This window comes from Talpa occidentalis, unplaced genomic scaffold (genome assembly GCF_014898055.3).
Source record: "Talpa occidentalis isolate TD23 unplaced genomic scaffold, MPIMG_talOcc4v2.1 talOcc4.16, whole genome shotgun sequence".
In the NCBI taxonomy this organism is placed as follows: Eukaryota; Metazoa; Chordata; class Mammalia; order Eulipotyphla; family Talpidae; genus Talpa; species Talpa occidentalis.
In genome coordinates this window covers 13,796,527-13,811,960 of record NW_023601653.1, presented here as the reverse complement: position 1 = coordinate 13,811,960, position 15,434 = coordinate 13,796,527, and the positions used below count along the sequence as shown (strand labels likewise).

The 15,434-nt window shown below is 37.0% G+C and overlaps 1 protein-coding gene across 6 annotated transcripts in view; it reads left to right on the top strand.

Moving 5' to 3' along the window:
- The window catches only part of NR1H4 (nuclear receptor subfamily 1 group H member 4), an 85,497-nt gene that overhangs the window by 59,314 nt on the left and 10,749 nt on the right, over nucleotides 1-15,434 (top strand). For 5 of the 6 annotated variants that reach the window (XM_037513795.2, XM_054696106.1, XM_037513793.2 and 2 more), the window contains 5 exons: nucleotides 6,565-6,717; nucleotides 8,587-8,720; nucleotides 10,575-10,673; nucleotides 10,996-11,095; nucleotides 14,229-14,375. In XM_037513795.2, coding sequence (XP_037369692.1) covers nucleotides 6,565-6,717; nucleotides 8,587-8,720; nucleotides 10,575-10,673; nucleotides 10,996-11,095; nucleotides 14,229-14,375 — 633 coding nt within the window. The remainder of the gene's footprint in view (nucleotides 1-6,564; nucleotides 6,718-8,586; nucleotides 8,721-10,574; nucleotides 10,674-10,995; nucleotides 11,096-14,228; nucleotides 14,376-15,434) is intronic. The other variant, XM_037513794.2, reaches the window with a different exon arrangement.

Sequence of the window (15,434 nt, the reverse complement as noted above, 5' to 3'; positions counted from 1 at the left end):
GGGGTCTGACCAGGCATACATTGAATCCAGACTCAGCACTTCTTGACTGACTAAGCAAGTAACTTAATATATCTGAGATCATTGATATAAAACAGAGACCAAATTTCAAGCAGAAAGGAATGAACAGAAGTTGGAAGGAAGTAGAGGAGCAGCTTCTATGGTGAGGCTCTAAGACATTGCTCAGAATTGTGCTGCAGAACTGATCACCCAGGGCATTTGTTGTTCTGGAAGGTGGAATCAGAGAGCAAACACAAGAATTATTGGCTCACAGGAAGACGCCACCTCAGCTGCTACCCAAGGACCAGGGATCAGGAAGATGCCTTTACTGCAGTTACTGGCTCCAGAGTCATGGCTTGCCGACTAAATCCACACCTATGAAAGATGAACCCCCCTGGGTCTTGCCTTTTAGTGCCCTGAAAACCAAAATGCTGCCATAGCAGAACTACCACCTGCCTGCCGGCAGATGCACTTCTGCTTTCCAAATAGCTTACAGGGCTTCTCTTGGGCAGAGCTTTAATTATAGTCACGATGTTAGCTGCAAGGGAGCCTGGGAAAGGCTGTGTTCAACCTCCCAGGCTTTACCATAGAAAACACACTCTGGAGTAGGAGAGTGCAGAGGGCATCTAGTTAAGCACCCCTTAGTTTACAGAATATTTAACTCTGAGGTTCCAATCTGAAAAATAGGGATAAGATCTATTTCACAGGGTCTTTATGATGGTTGCATTGGATTTTTATGTGTAAAGATCCTGGCGATTCCCTTGCTTGAGGACTTTCCTGCAGATCTGTCAGATACGGGATACTTTAAAACCTCACACACATGAAAAATTTTTGGAACTTAGGAACAAAACAAAGATAGTGGTTAAACTGCCTGAGTTCATTGGTCTTTATTTATTAGAAATATTTCAGTTTTTCTGAATGTTTTACTTGTATCCACAAGATTTGTGACATCAGTGAGAGAAATGCCAACATGTTTTTTTAACTTAATGATTGCAGAACACAAGAATAATGCAGAGTGACAGTGACAGAGCTCTTTCCCTCTGTTATCAGCAGAGCCTATGGAAATGTGCTAAAGTTTGAATGAATTTTGACTGAAACCTCAAAACCACAACTAACAAAACTGATCTGTATCTGACTGGAAATTTTAATGACCATTTCCAAATAGGTCAGTGCCAGTCACATTTATCTCCATGTTAGGGGAGTTTATACCTATCAGTGAAAGACTGGTAGAACTCTCTTTTATTTTTCCAATTTTTACATCAATAAAATTGGTTCATAACATTATATAGATTTCAGGTGAGCAGCTTTATATTTTGATATCTGTATATATTACATTATGATCATCACCAAAAGTCTAGTTTCCATCCAATCACCATAAAATCAACCCCCTTTACCTGTTAGCTCACCCTCCTCCCTCTTTTAAGAGTGGTGGACTTTTGAAAAGGCATTTTATGAGCAAATGGGTGACCCTGTTGTTGTTTTGAATATACTTTTATATAAGCTAGTGAGCCAGCAAAAGACTTAGTCCTGAAGATTTAGAAAACCTTCCAGAATTATTGAAACTATCCCGATGTATAGACTACATATAAAGTGTTTGCAGTGGGCATTTGTAAACTGAGGCATCCTGGCCCACATACAAACTTAGTAAAGTCCTACTTGAGATCAAATAAGTCTAAACCTCTATCATTTAGTAATGAACCCAGAGAATTAGGAACTAGAATTATCATAGATTATAATGCAAGGTGGAGTTCCAGACTATTCCATTGCTTTGGAAACCATTTGCAATCAGTTATAAAAATCATGGGAAGGGTAGAACTCTCAAGGAAGACAACCTAGATTTCAACCCCAGAGGATTCTCTTCCCGGTTATTCCAACTTAACTTCCATGGTCAGGCTTCAGACTCCTCATTGGAGATAGTTTAGTATCTAGTGTTGTCACGAAGGTTAAGGAAGTTTCAATAAGCAACAGCTAAGTTGATGAATTCTCATTATTTTATCATTGTTATTTGACTGCTCATCCAGCTGCCTTAATTTGAATCCTAGACTATCTTCAGAACTATCTCTTTTCCTATTAATTAACTAACTAATTAATGAAAGCTTTAGTTCCTAGGGATGTGAGTTAATTCACCTCTTGGTCCAGCAAATAATATGTACCAACTAAGCATAAGAGATGCAGTGGTGAGTAAGATAAACAGAATTACTGCGTGCATAGTCACCATTTAAAGTAAAACAGAAAAACAGTTTACATAACTGAGCTAAAGTAGACAAAAAGAGAAAACAATAACAAAAATAAAACTAGAAAAGCAATAATATAATAGCTAAAAGAACAAATATTAAATAACAAAGGTAAGACTTCCAGTGGATTTAAAAATATTCAAATAAATATATAGCAATGATACAAGACAAACTGAAGAAAAAAATAGATTAAACAAGAAAAAAAATATTTGAACTAAATATATAAGCAATATGTAAATATCAAAGTAGTGACTAAAAGACACTCTAGTTGTGCAAGCCTCCAGCTCCTGGGAGTTTGCCCTCCTAGGAGTTTAAATACCTCCTAAAAATATGCAAAACCAAGCTCACACAGTACATCATAACCTACTCAATCCACCATCCCAATGAACACCTAGGGGGCATGAGGGTATAAATGGACTTTTGCTTTTAACTCCTTTGGATTACTTCATCACTTAATAAGCATTTTGTCAAAGCAATGAGTACACATGATTCAAAAACCAAAAGGGTACAAGACATATTTGGGACAGGCCCTGGCCCAGCTCTCTTAATCTCAAGTCCAACTCCCCAAAGACAACCACTAACAACCTTTTATTTTTATTTTGGATAGTCTGTTTATTTCTACAGAGCCACAGCCCCTCCCCAAATCACAAAGGAAAAGAGAAAGCAGAGTCTTTATTTCTAATATTTCTTTATTGTCCTTTTCAGTGTCTATGGGATTAGTAGCAATGGCCCTGTTTTTGTTTCTTTTTTTCCTTTTTCTTTAAAGATTTATTTATTTATGCATACAAGAATAGGGGTACAGGACAGAGGTGTGAGGGGTGAGAGGATTCACCGGAGACAGAGCAGGGAACAGAACAGGCAGACTGATGAAATACACTGCTGAGGAGAGCAGCGGGCGAGACAGGAGAGGTCTGTTGTGCCATGTGGGTTGCTCCCTGGCGGGGGATCGAACTCATGCTGCAGTGGCTGCAGTAAGCTTCATAGGTTGTGTCTTAACCCCCTGTGCCACCAGGGAGGCCTGCTGTTTTTGTTTCTGATTGGTAATTTGAATCCTTTTTCTGATTATAGGACCCTTTCTGATTACAGGAGAATAAGGGGTGTGTACTCCTTAAGGTTTGCATACACCTTCTGCAAAAGACCACCTGCCCACAACCTTTCTCAATCCTCTCTCTGTAGTGGTAGCACCAGAGTGGGTTATTGTTAGAACAGTCTTAGTTCCCTTCATCTTCTAGTACAGAACCTTGCTTGCTCTGAGGTACTTGCTTCTGGTGCCAGGACCCAGCTGCTTTAAGTTCTGGTTAAATTTGCATCTCTGTATAGGCTTTGGCCCTGTGGGAGGACAGGTTGGTGGGGGGGTAGGGGCGGGCAGGAGTTTTCCATAACTCAGCTGTAGAGAGAAGCCGCTTTTGTGTGGAGACATAGGTGAGGTAACCTAGCCTTCCCACCGGTTCAATACGGTACAGTTTCTTGTCTACTTGCAAAATCTCAAAAATTTCCTGTGTTCCCTCTCTTACCTAAGGTGGGATTTGGGCAAATTACTGTTAACAGCCAATTGTTAGGAATGTAAGCTCCTGATTAGCAAGACAGCTTAATGCAGCCATTAAGAGAATAGAGTTTCTCCCTGGTGGCGCAAGGGGTAAAGTCTCACCACTATCAAGCTATTGCCAGCCACCACAACATGAGTTCAATCTCTGGTCAGGGAGCTGACCCCACATGGCGTAGCAGAACTCTCCTGCCTTTCCTGCTGCTCCCCTTGGCAGTGTATTTCAGTAGATCTGCCTGTTCTGCTCCCCACTCTGTCCCTGGTGAATCCTCTCACCCCCTGCACCTCCAGGCCACACCCCAGTTCTTGTATGCATAAATAAATAAAAATAAACCTTTTTCCCCCCCAAGATTTATTTATTTATTTATACAAGCACTGGGTACAGGCCAGATGCACGGGAGGGTGAGAGAATTCACCAGAGCCAGAGCGGGGAACAGAACAGGCGGGCTGACAAAACACACTGCTGAGGGGAGCAGCGGGCACAGCAGGAGAGGTCTGTCGCACCATGTGGGACCCTCGCTGGAGGCCGGGGATCAAGATGGCCAAGGCTCAAAAGTGAGCACGCTCCTTAACTTTGCACCTTAATCTCTTTGTCGGATCAGTTTCCTTATCTGCTAAAGGAAGACAGTGTACAACAAAGGATTGTTAGGAACATTAAGTGAATCTCCATATGCAAAGTGGTTAAAACAGTGCCTGATACTAAACAAGATCTAATAAGTAGATGGGAGAGTCCTTATTCTACAGTGTGCTGAAACTGACCGAAAAACTGTCTCGTTTAGGTCTTATTGGATGTAAAGATTAAAAGCCTCTCAGCTCAGTAAAAAAAAAAAAAAAAACATGCAAAGATCCTCAAAGCAAACTGTCAACCAGCATTTTACTGATTTCTAAGTAGCTGGTAGCTCAGTGTCACCTACTGGAGCTCGGTGTGCCTGTGTGAGTGTGCATGCCTGCATGTGTGCATGTGTATGTCTGTGTGTGTGTGCGTGAGTTGGGAGCAGAGTGTCTAAGTGTGTAACATCTTTGGTATCTATCTTATCTTCCTGTAGCTGTTTACCTGCCACCTCCAGGAAGCCCCCTAAATGCTAGGGATTCCTCAGATGGAGATGCCAGTACTTTCCACTCATCTTTTATTATCAGGGAGCCTGTGTTTCGCAGTGAATTTCCTTTCCATTCATTTTCAAATGACTTTTCTGATATGGGCCTTGTTGAATATGCACAAGATAGAGGCAGAGGTATGGTTGTGGATAGATTTGCATAAGTATAAATACAGTATATGTACCCATATTTAAGTGATATAATGATAATATTGTGTTGCCACCTCTGAGTGAAAGCTAATTAATTCAGCTATTGAGATGATAATGATTTCTTTCTCAGCTAATACCAGAGTAAAAAAAAAAAAACAAACCTGCAGAATTGTCCTAGCTCTCTGTTCCTTTGACTGACTCATCTTAGAATAAAGAGTTTTATTTCTGTTAACTATTGCGCTATCAGCATCTCTGGCTATGATTTAAAGGGAATGTTCCTGGGAGAGGCTGAAGATCAGTGGAAAGATTGACTCAAATAGGCCAAAGTAAGTGATCACTGAGCTTAATATTTGGTACTAAGAAAAAAATTATTTTTTGCCTTTGGTTTCTTTTAAAATGCATGCTTTGGCATTTGCAATGTCATTATCAACACTAATATGAAGCACAGTCTTATTTTAGATTATGTGATTTCAGTCAACATTTAGGGGAAAGTTAAGGTCTTCCTACTGAACTTTATGCCACTTGACAAATTTTGAGCAAGTCTGTGACTTTTTACACCTTTACTCTGACTTCTTCCTGTGTTCAAATTGACTTAGTTCCCTAACCTGAATGTTCCTGTTTCTTCCTTCATGTTCTCACTGTTATACCACCCTCCCATCTAGTCTTCTGCCTCCAGTCTTCCTGTTGCACCATTCTTTATATGCCCCAAAGAGTCTCCCCAACATGCAAGTTAGGTCTTACACTCCTCTGCCAAATCCCCTGGTAACTTCTTTCTGAATAGTAAAGGCTCAGCTCTTTGCCTGGCATTAAAGGGCATTTAACCATATCTGCAAGGATAGTGGCAAGGAGGAAAAAGGAGAAGCAGAAGGGAAACAGTCACATCCCCAGCTGCCCCTAAACAGCTTAACTGTAGCTGACTGTGGGTTACACCTTCTCAGTGGAGATGTTTGCTTTTAAATCAAAGTTGACATTTTTATCACTACACCAGGCTGGACACAGTTAGAACAGAATTGAAACCTTGAATGTGACCTCTCCTTCCCTGCCTGGTAAACAGGAACTCATTTTCCAGGACTTAGCTCATTTCTGAGTCTGACCTCCTCATCTAGACCTGACCATTCTCCTCCGTCCCACCCCAGGGACGGGTTTGGTGGTCTGCCTGGTTTTGCCTTCCACCAACCTGTAAACTCTAGGCGGGTGGGAATGACCTCTTTACCTTTGTACCATCAACACCTGGAGCTCACTGGGGTAATATCCCCCAACAAAGAGATAATAAAAGCAATATATCTTAAAGAACATACTAAGGTCTTTCCTAAGAGAGACTGCATAACTCAAATGTGTCTTTCTTTTTGAATAAGAAATTAAAATCAGCAGCTTTCTGGATGATGCAGGCTGTTGAAAGCACCTCTGTCCCCAGCATCTACAAAAGATGGCCTGACAGCTGAGCCAGGATGGCCAGGAGGTGCGCAGCATCTCTCCATCCTAATGTGTCCTTGAGTAGAAGCTGTTCAGAGGAGACTTTTTACTCCTTCCTGCGTTTGTTCCACAGGTTTCTTCAGGAGAAGCATTACCAAAAATGCTGTGTACAAGTGCAAAAACGGGGGCAACTGTGTGATGGACATGTACATGCGCAGAAAGTGCCAAGAGTGTCGGCTCAGGAAATGCAAAGAGATGGGAATGTTGGCTGAATGTATGTATACAGGTATTTGCATCACGCAACTAAATTCCACTAAAAATCTCTCAAGGCAGATGTCAGGTAACTCATCTGATTAGAATGGTGCTTCCTATATTTAAGAAGGGGTTTACTAAATTACCGAAGCTCCTGAAAAGAGTAATGAACCCCTGAAAATGTCCAAATTGCCAGCCAAAGAGCATTTATTCATCTGAGGGAACTGATGGTGTTTTGCTCATTGTTCCAGCGATTTATGCATGAAGTGGCGTGAACCTACAGTTTTAATAGTGTGTCTGAAAAAGTAACACAATAACAACAGTCTGAAGGTTTCCTCTAAATTTAATTTACTATCCTTCTTATTTGTTCTTTAATTAGCATAAAAATTCACAGTTGCAGGAAAAATTTGGAATGCTTTCTAAAGTATAACTGCCTCAGAATTGTCTAAATAGAGTTTTAAACCAAGTCTTTCATTAAGATTCTCTCTTCCCACAGTTCAGCGTCGAACCAATTTGTATAGGTTTACACAGGAAATTAACTACTCCGACTTTTAATACAATTTAGCCCTGGGATCTGATAAAGAGGTACTGTATTAACTGTTGATTTTGCAAGGAAACATAATCTTCATTGAAATTTGGAATGCATGAGAGTATGGAACATGTTAATTCTTCATTCTGCAAACTACAGACCACTCAGATTCTGACATATATCCTATTCCTCCTCAAAACACACATAGACAAACAACTGTTGCCAGGGGATGGAGACATTCAGAAATAAAAGACATGAAAGTCTTGGAAGGTGACTCCAGCTCTGCTATCTCCAAACTACACAGGCAGTTGGGAAAGACTCAGAAATAGTATGTGTGCAGGAGAGAGAAAAACAGGTCAGTGTAAAATAATCCAGATCTGGGTAGATGAAAGTTTTATAGTGGCTGATTGCAATCTCCTCCTAGCATATATGAAACAAGAAACTACAGCAGGGAGCTGCTGAAATCCAATCGAGCAGTGGAAACGCTCTCATACTGGGTAGCTCATGTAGCTCATCACTTAAATATGAACTTGTTCCAACAAGCATTGAGGGCATTTTTTCAAGACTCCATCTACAAGAGTCTCCAATATTATATATGAACACAAACTCATCCCAAAAGAGAGGCAGCGCTTCCTTAGGATCCTATTAAAGAAATTGTATGGACAAAGAAATTCCTTGAACTCAGTTGCATTAACATTAAGAGAGTAAGGAAGTTGAATGAGAATGTGGCTGATCTACATTATTTTAATAGCTGTTTGAGTATAAATGAAGGATGATTATTGTATGATCATTCAAAAGAAAATTTCAAATTCCTCTTGTGTTCTTTTCACTTTTAGCCATGTTCTCAATAATTTCTGATTTATTCATAGGAATAATCATTCTGAAAATTAACGGATTTAAAATTTTGCCCTAAAGTATGTTACCATGTTTCACTCACCATGTTTACTTATGTGTTTAAGGTAAAATTGGGTATTACTTCTTGTGACAATTATGTTATCACAGGTGAAAAATACTACTAACACTATGTTTCAAAAGACTAGCTTTCAAGATCCCCTCAACCAGGAATAGGTAGTGTCATTCACTTTTTTTGTTGACTGAATATCTTGTATTTGTACAATGCTTTGGTATTGCAAAATCTTGATATAAATCTCATTTTAGAAAATGATCTGATAATATTTAATCTAAGACTGATACTAATTCCATTTTACAAATGAAGAAAGAGAGTGGTTCAAGGCCAAGTCTTACAGGTTTAGAAGGTGTAGACTTTGGTCTGCCAAATTGCATTCAGGCACTGACAACACATCAACCATCTTGTGACCACACATCTACCAGTACTTTCTGAGCTTGGTGAAGTCACTCTGTTTATTTTTTCAGGCTTGTTAACTGAAATTCAGTGTAAATCTAAACGATTGAGAAAAAATGTGAAGCAGCATGCAGATCAGACCATTAATGAAGACAGCGAAGGACGTGACTTGAGACAAGTGACCTCCACAACTAAGTCATGCAGGGTAATAACATGCAATGGTGCCTGCCAAGCCCAGCAGCTGACGTTACTGACCTGGCTGGGGGACATTCAAATTAGGACCATAGCCATAAGCAGAATTTCATTACAATTGTGCAAAAGATAAGTTTCTTCCTCGGGAAGAATATTTACTTTGGTTTAAAAATTCAAGCAATAAATTCAAGCAAGCACAGTTAAAAAAGTAAAGGTTCTCTAACTCCTTGGCTCCATTCTAGTTTTACTACTAAGAGTTTACCAGTGGAAATGGCTTGGTGTTTAAAATGGATTTTCCAAATTGAGTTTTTCTCTTTTTATTGAGGTAACATTAGTTTCTAATTCTATATAGGTATTGGTTGTACAGCTTCTCATTCTAGCAATTGTTTTTATTACAATATGTCCAACATCAAATGTCCAGTCACCATTTACCACTAACCACTTGCCCCCCACCATCCATTCTTTCCTCTCTCCTTCCCTTCTAGCAACCACCATGTGTTGTCAGAGTCTAAGGGTTTATTTGTTTAATTTTATTTGCTATTTTTACCTTTATATTTCACAAAAGTATAAAATCATATGGTATTTGTCCTTTCCATTCCAACTTATTTCACTTAGCATTATTTCAAAGTCCATCAATGTGGGCTCAAATGGCAAAATTTCATCTTTTTATGACTGAATAGTATTTCATTGTGGATATATATCCAAATTCCTTATCCATTCATTGTTGTTGGGAAATGGGTTGTCAAACTAAGCTTTGATGACCATTTATTCCCTATTGTTGAGAAGGGGGCTCCAAAAGGAAGGATGTGGACTCAATAGAGACTTATAATCTTTATCAAAGGGTAATATACAAGTTGTGGACCAGTAGAGAAAAGTCTTTCCCACTGAGATCATAAATCACTGAAGAAATCCATGAACTACTTGGTAGCATCTTGGATGATTAGTTAAATGCATCATAATAATACATAGAATATTTGGAGTAATTTTAATTTACCATTAGTTGAAAAACCAATAATCCATAATTATTCAAGTCATGTCCCTCTCAACATTTATTATACTGCTGAAAAAGAAAACTTTGTATACATTTAGCTCTTCAAATTTATTATTTTGTATTCAGAAAAAATAATTTTTAAAGTATTGTTTTGCCATAGTGCCTCCTCAGTAACACTTTGGTATAAGGAAGTGAAGAACCGACAATTATTCACCCTCTTTAAGAGATACTAGTGATGGAGAAAGAGATATCTGGGGTTTGAATTATCTATATTGATGACTCTACTTTAGGGATTGGCAATTTTTTTTTTCTTAAGGAGCCAGGTATTTTAAGTTCTGGCGGCACAGTCTCTACCACACTACTCAAATCTGACATTTTAGTGCAAAAGCAACATAGTCATTACATAAATAGGCAAGAATTATTTTGTTGTAATGGATTATTTTTTTAAGAGGTAGATTTGGTCATTGGGCCAGAGTTTTTGAACCTGCTCTATATGGATTTTCTTAAATGGATCCTCCATTTTACACGTGGAAACTGTTCCTAAGTTATGATTGAAGGTTGAACTTTCACAGAACTCTATGAATAAAGTTCAGTAGGTTTCATATTCAGACTAAAGTTTGTTCTAGGAAATATATGTAAGGAATGTTATCCCTGTTTTCTCAGATAGAGATTTGGAACAAACTTAGTGAAATATGATATGACTTGCCTAAGAACCCAGAGAAAAAGATATAGGTTATATCTGAGCTAATAGGTTCTGCCACATTCAGGACATTTTTCAACAAGTCCTACTAGTGGTTTTCTCCAGATTGAAGCACATCTAGGAAAAATGCCTTATACCTATTCTGCCTAATACCTTTTATTTTTTTGTCAGTGTAGGAGAAAACTGAACTCACCCCAGATCAACAGAATCTTCTATATTATATTATGGATTCATATAGCAAACAGAGGATGCCTCAAGAAATAACAAATAAAATTGTATGTATATCTGAAAATACATGGATTTGAAGTTAATCATTTCTGGAGATTTTACTACCTTGGGGGTGGAATTTATATATTAATATGTTACTTTGAAATGATTAGAGTTGAGAATTTAAGTTATACATTTAAACTTTAAGTACACTAAACAATTAAAGAGTAAGAAGTTTCATAGCTATCTTGATAATTCTTTCCAAAGATCTGAAAAATAGGAGCTGGGTTTAAATTTTATGTTCAAAATCTGGTTCCTTAATTTAACAATTTTATATTGGTTTACCCTCTTATTTACTTATTAATCATTTGTTTTTTTCTTAAAATTTAGTTAAAAGAAGAATTCAGTGCAGAAGAAAATTTTCTCATTTTAACTGAAATGGCTACCAGTCATGTACAGATTCTTGTAGAATTCACAAAAAAACTGCCAGGTATTTTTGTATGTAGTTACTTCTTTACTACACTGTGCAATATTATTGTAACATTGAAAGAGACAGTCTGTTCATTGTAAGATGGAATCACCTCACATCTGACTTAAAATAATATATCTAACTACCATAGACATGAAATGCTAGAGCCAGATATTTCAAATCTTTTATAATAATTCTTCCAAATGGATAGACTAAAAAATTGAAACTTTGTAAAGTTGACATTCATCCATTTACTCATTGAATAAACATTTATTGATAATCTAATCTATACTTAGCACCTAGGTATTACCTCCAAAGAGAGTGATTAAAGACTACTTTATATATAGAAATTAATTGCTCATTATATCTAAGAAAGACAGGGAGACTTCAGAATCATGTTTGAGTTGGGTCTAAAAGAAAAAAGGAGTTTTCCATGTGTATGTAAAAGAAGGAGCATTCCAAGTTGAGCAATCTCCTTGTGAAATGTAACAAGACGTGAATAAGAATAAGGTTATTAGAGCTGGAAGAGAAAACTCATTGTGGCCAATGTATATGGTGGGTTCCTTGATTAGACATAAGGTGTGTTGGTACCACACCGATAAAAGTTTAATTGAGGGATGGAATTCTTACCCTTTATGATAAAGAGCTCTTGGTGGCTTTTTTGTTAAGAGAGAAGCAGTAAGATATATACTATAGAGATATGACTGTTTTATAAGATGGATTTGAATAGGAAGGGAGTTGAGGCAAAAAACATGAGTTGGTGTACTACTGCACCAGTGCAGACAGGAGGGCTTGAAATAAAACATTAGTAGTGGGAGAGAGATGAAAAAGCAGAGATTAAAAAATTGATAGAACTTGATGAGCAAGAGTAAGTGTAGATGAGGTAGAAGTATTCTTATCCAGTTATTCTGACAGTACCAAGATAGAAAGTAGAATGTGAGATTCCTATTTACCAGCCCCAAATTCTTTCAGCCATATTATTAATATGATCTTATTCAATAGGTTTAAGTTGTTTTGGTGTTTTAAATATATATCAGGATATTAGAATCGCCAGGCCAGGTCTGTAAATATAAATAGTGATGTAACACTAACATTAAATTACAGAAAGTAACTTCTGACATAGGATTTTAACTTGTTATGCTAATTTGCCTTTTTTTTTGCCATCACTTTGCTGTGTTACTGTACCATGGATAGACATAGACCTACATAAAACTCATAAGGTATGGGGAGAAAGTCCTCATTATCATTGAACTATTAATAGTCTCTCATTTCTTTATTTATAATGAAAAAGGAAGTTATTTTGGTATATGCTAAGTAATCTTAAGGCAGTTTGATCAGAAACAAGATTATATGAGAGTGAAAACTAGTAGTGGACCAGAAAAGGGAAATATGGTATTTTTGATTGTTTATAAGTTTTTTTTTTTTTTTTACTTTAAAGGTTATTTGGTCTTGAACCAAGAAGTAATGGAAAAGAAAATCTTACTTATAAGCTATCTTCTTAGCTTATCTTAAAGCAGTGGTAACACCTCTTCATTCTCAGTGCCCAACTTAGGGAGAATGAGAGCACAACAATATTCAATTAGTAAAGCAGAAGGAAAAAGATATAGAAAGAAATAAAAGACAAAAAAAGCCCTTGAGAAGGAAAAAAATTAATTCAACAATAATTGTAAAAATAATAAAATTATTACAAATAGCAATGATAGTAATGAATACCAATAATGACAGGGTATTTTCTGAAGGGCCTAGTTGAGTCATTTCATTGTACAATTGATCATAACCTGTACCAGGCACTGTCCAGGGTGCTAGAAATTTGGCAAGGCTCCTGCCCTCAAAGGAGTCTTATATTTTATGAAATAGTGATGTTTAATCTTAGCATTACTCTCTTCTCTAAACTGCCGTCACTATTTAATCATATCCCAAGCCATTGAGACCCTGATGACATTAGTTTATTTGTGTTGGCTGTTTATATACCTGTGCACTGAGCTTGTTATTTAGTCATTCATTATCATTGTCATTTAGTTATTCAACAAATAATTTGGGGTATCATATATGTACTAGGCATGAGAGATATAAAGGTCAACAAAATAGTCAAAGTCTCTGCCTCCAAGAAGTTTACACTCTAATAGAGGTATCAGACACCTAACAACTATGCAAATAAATCTATAATATATCAGTAGAGGTAAGTTGTGTGAATAGAAATAAAACCATAGGGACTAATGAGTACTGGAGAGTACTATTTTAGGTAGAGTCACCTTGAAACAAAGACCCACATACAGTGAGGTAGTGAGGCATGGGGATAACTGGGAAGAACATTTACTCCTGATGTTAAAGCAGGCTTGTGTGTTCACAGCAGAGCCAGGGGCCCTGGGGTAGAGCACAATGAATAAGGTGAAAGAGGAAGAGGAAATGAGGTCAGAGCAGCTTCTGGAGACTATAGCACATAAGTCTGGAAAAGAACTTTGAATTTTCCAGGCAGCGATGTATTTCTTTAGGTCATTGATTCTATGATTCTCTCTACCCTGCATAGTGTAGTGTTGAACACAGAGAAGATATCTCAACATGACCTTGATTGGCTTTTTTTGGGTGGAGGAAATACTACCCATTACCTAGATTGATTAGACTCATAAGTCAAATATTCCTTTAAATCTCTGGATACATATAAAGATTTTTCTGATTTGTGAATGCTTTTCTGCAGAATTTACCTCTAACACCAGCTGTGACTAAAATGATCTCTCAATGAGTATCTGCTTGCCTCTTATTTTTGAGGGTTGCTTCATCAGAATGAGCCTTTCTCTGTACACACATGTATATACATGTATGTATATACACACATCCATATACATACATGTACATGCATACACACATATACACATGTATCTACATGTGGTATGGACTTGACCTCTTTTACCTCTTGTTCAGCAAATCCTCCTCAATGAAGATAAAAGCCAATTTCTATTAAGGGGGAATATAATAAATATTAATCATGTTACAGGACCACCCAATCATAAAACAATTATAAAATAACTTTATGGAAATGTTTTATAAGTGGGGGGGCTGATGGAGGTGATGAAATATTGTTATACAACATTCACAACTTCTTTTTTTTTAACATTCACAACTTCTTGTTAATGATTTCATTATCATCTTAATTCAGGATTTCAAACATTGGACCATGAAGATCAGATTGCTTTGCTGAAAGGGTCTGCAGTTGAAGCTATGTTCCTTCGTTCAGCTGAGATTTTCAATAAGAAACTTCCAGCTGGCCATGCTGACCTATTGGAAGAAAGAATTAGAAAAAGTGGTAAGTGGTAAAAGTGGTTAATGGTACAAAGAGTTTGTTTCTACAAGTAAGAATTTGCATGCCACATAAAGGCATGCCTCTTACCTAATTCATGCAACATTATATCACCATTGTGACTAGCATGGAGAATGACCTTAAGAAAATAGGTGCTGAATAGATGAGATTTTAAAGGGTTGATTAAAAAAACTGTTATCACAGCAAAACACCAAAAATACTATTTTTACTTCTCTAAGATGAAGGTCCACCGAAACAATTTTTAAGACTGGAAGATTAGTCTGATAAGAAAAATAGAATAAAATATCTGAGATTATTCAGTCCAGAAAAAGAATCATTTATTCAAAACCTTCAGATGTGAATGACAATATGTCAAACTATTATCCTTCTCTTTCCAAGCAAGATAAGAAAAAATAATAGCCGCAGTATTTATACATCATTTATTAGGTTTCAGACACTTCTAAATACACATATGATTTCACCAAATTCTTGCAAAAATCCTAAGAAATAAGTACTATTATTCCAATTTTACAGGCGAGGAAACTAGGACACATAGTAGCTAAATAACTTTTTCAGAGACAGAAAGGAAGTCTCACTTCAAGAGTCATATGTCTTAACCAGCATTCTACACTACCATCTCCGAATAGCTCCCCAGATTTCTCAGATTGGTAGCTCATTGGTCTTTCTCCTCTTCCTTCATGAGCTGAGATTCTGTTTAGAATCCTGTCATTTTCAATTGACTCTGGCAATGTGGCAACTGACCAATAACAATGCAAGCCAATTTCCATGGGATTTTTATTTATTTATACGTTCTCTCATTATTTTCCAACAAACTTTTATTGAGTACTGATATGAACAAGATTCACTGGAGACATAGGGATAAGTAATATAAAGTCACAGCTTTATATTAAAGGATTTCATCTCAAGGATTTCATCTTCTAAGGGAAATAGATATATAAAAAATCACAATAGAGTGTCAGGTATAAATTAAGTTGAAGACTGACTGCTATAACAGAGATTAAATTAAAGGAAACTTAAACAAGGCAGAATCTTATTTCAATCTTG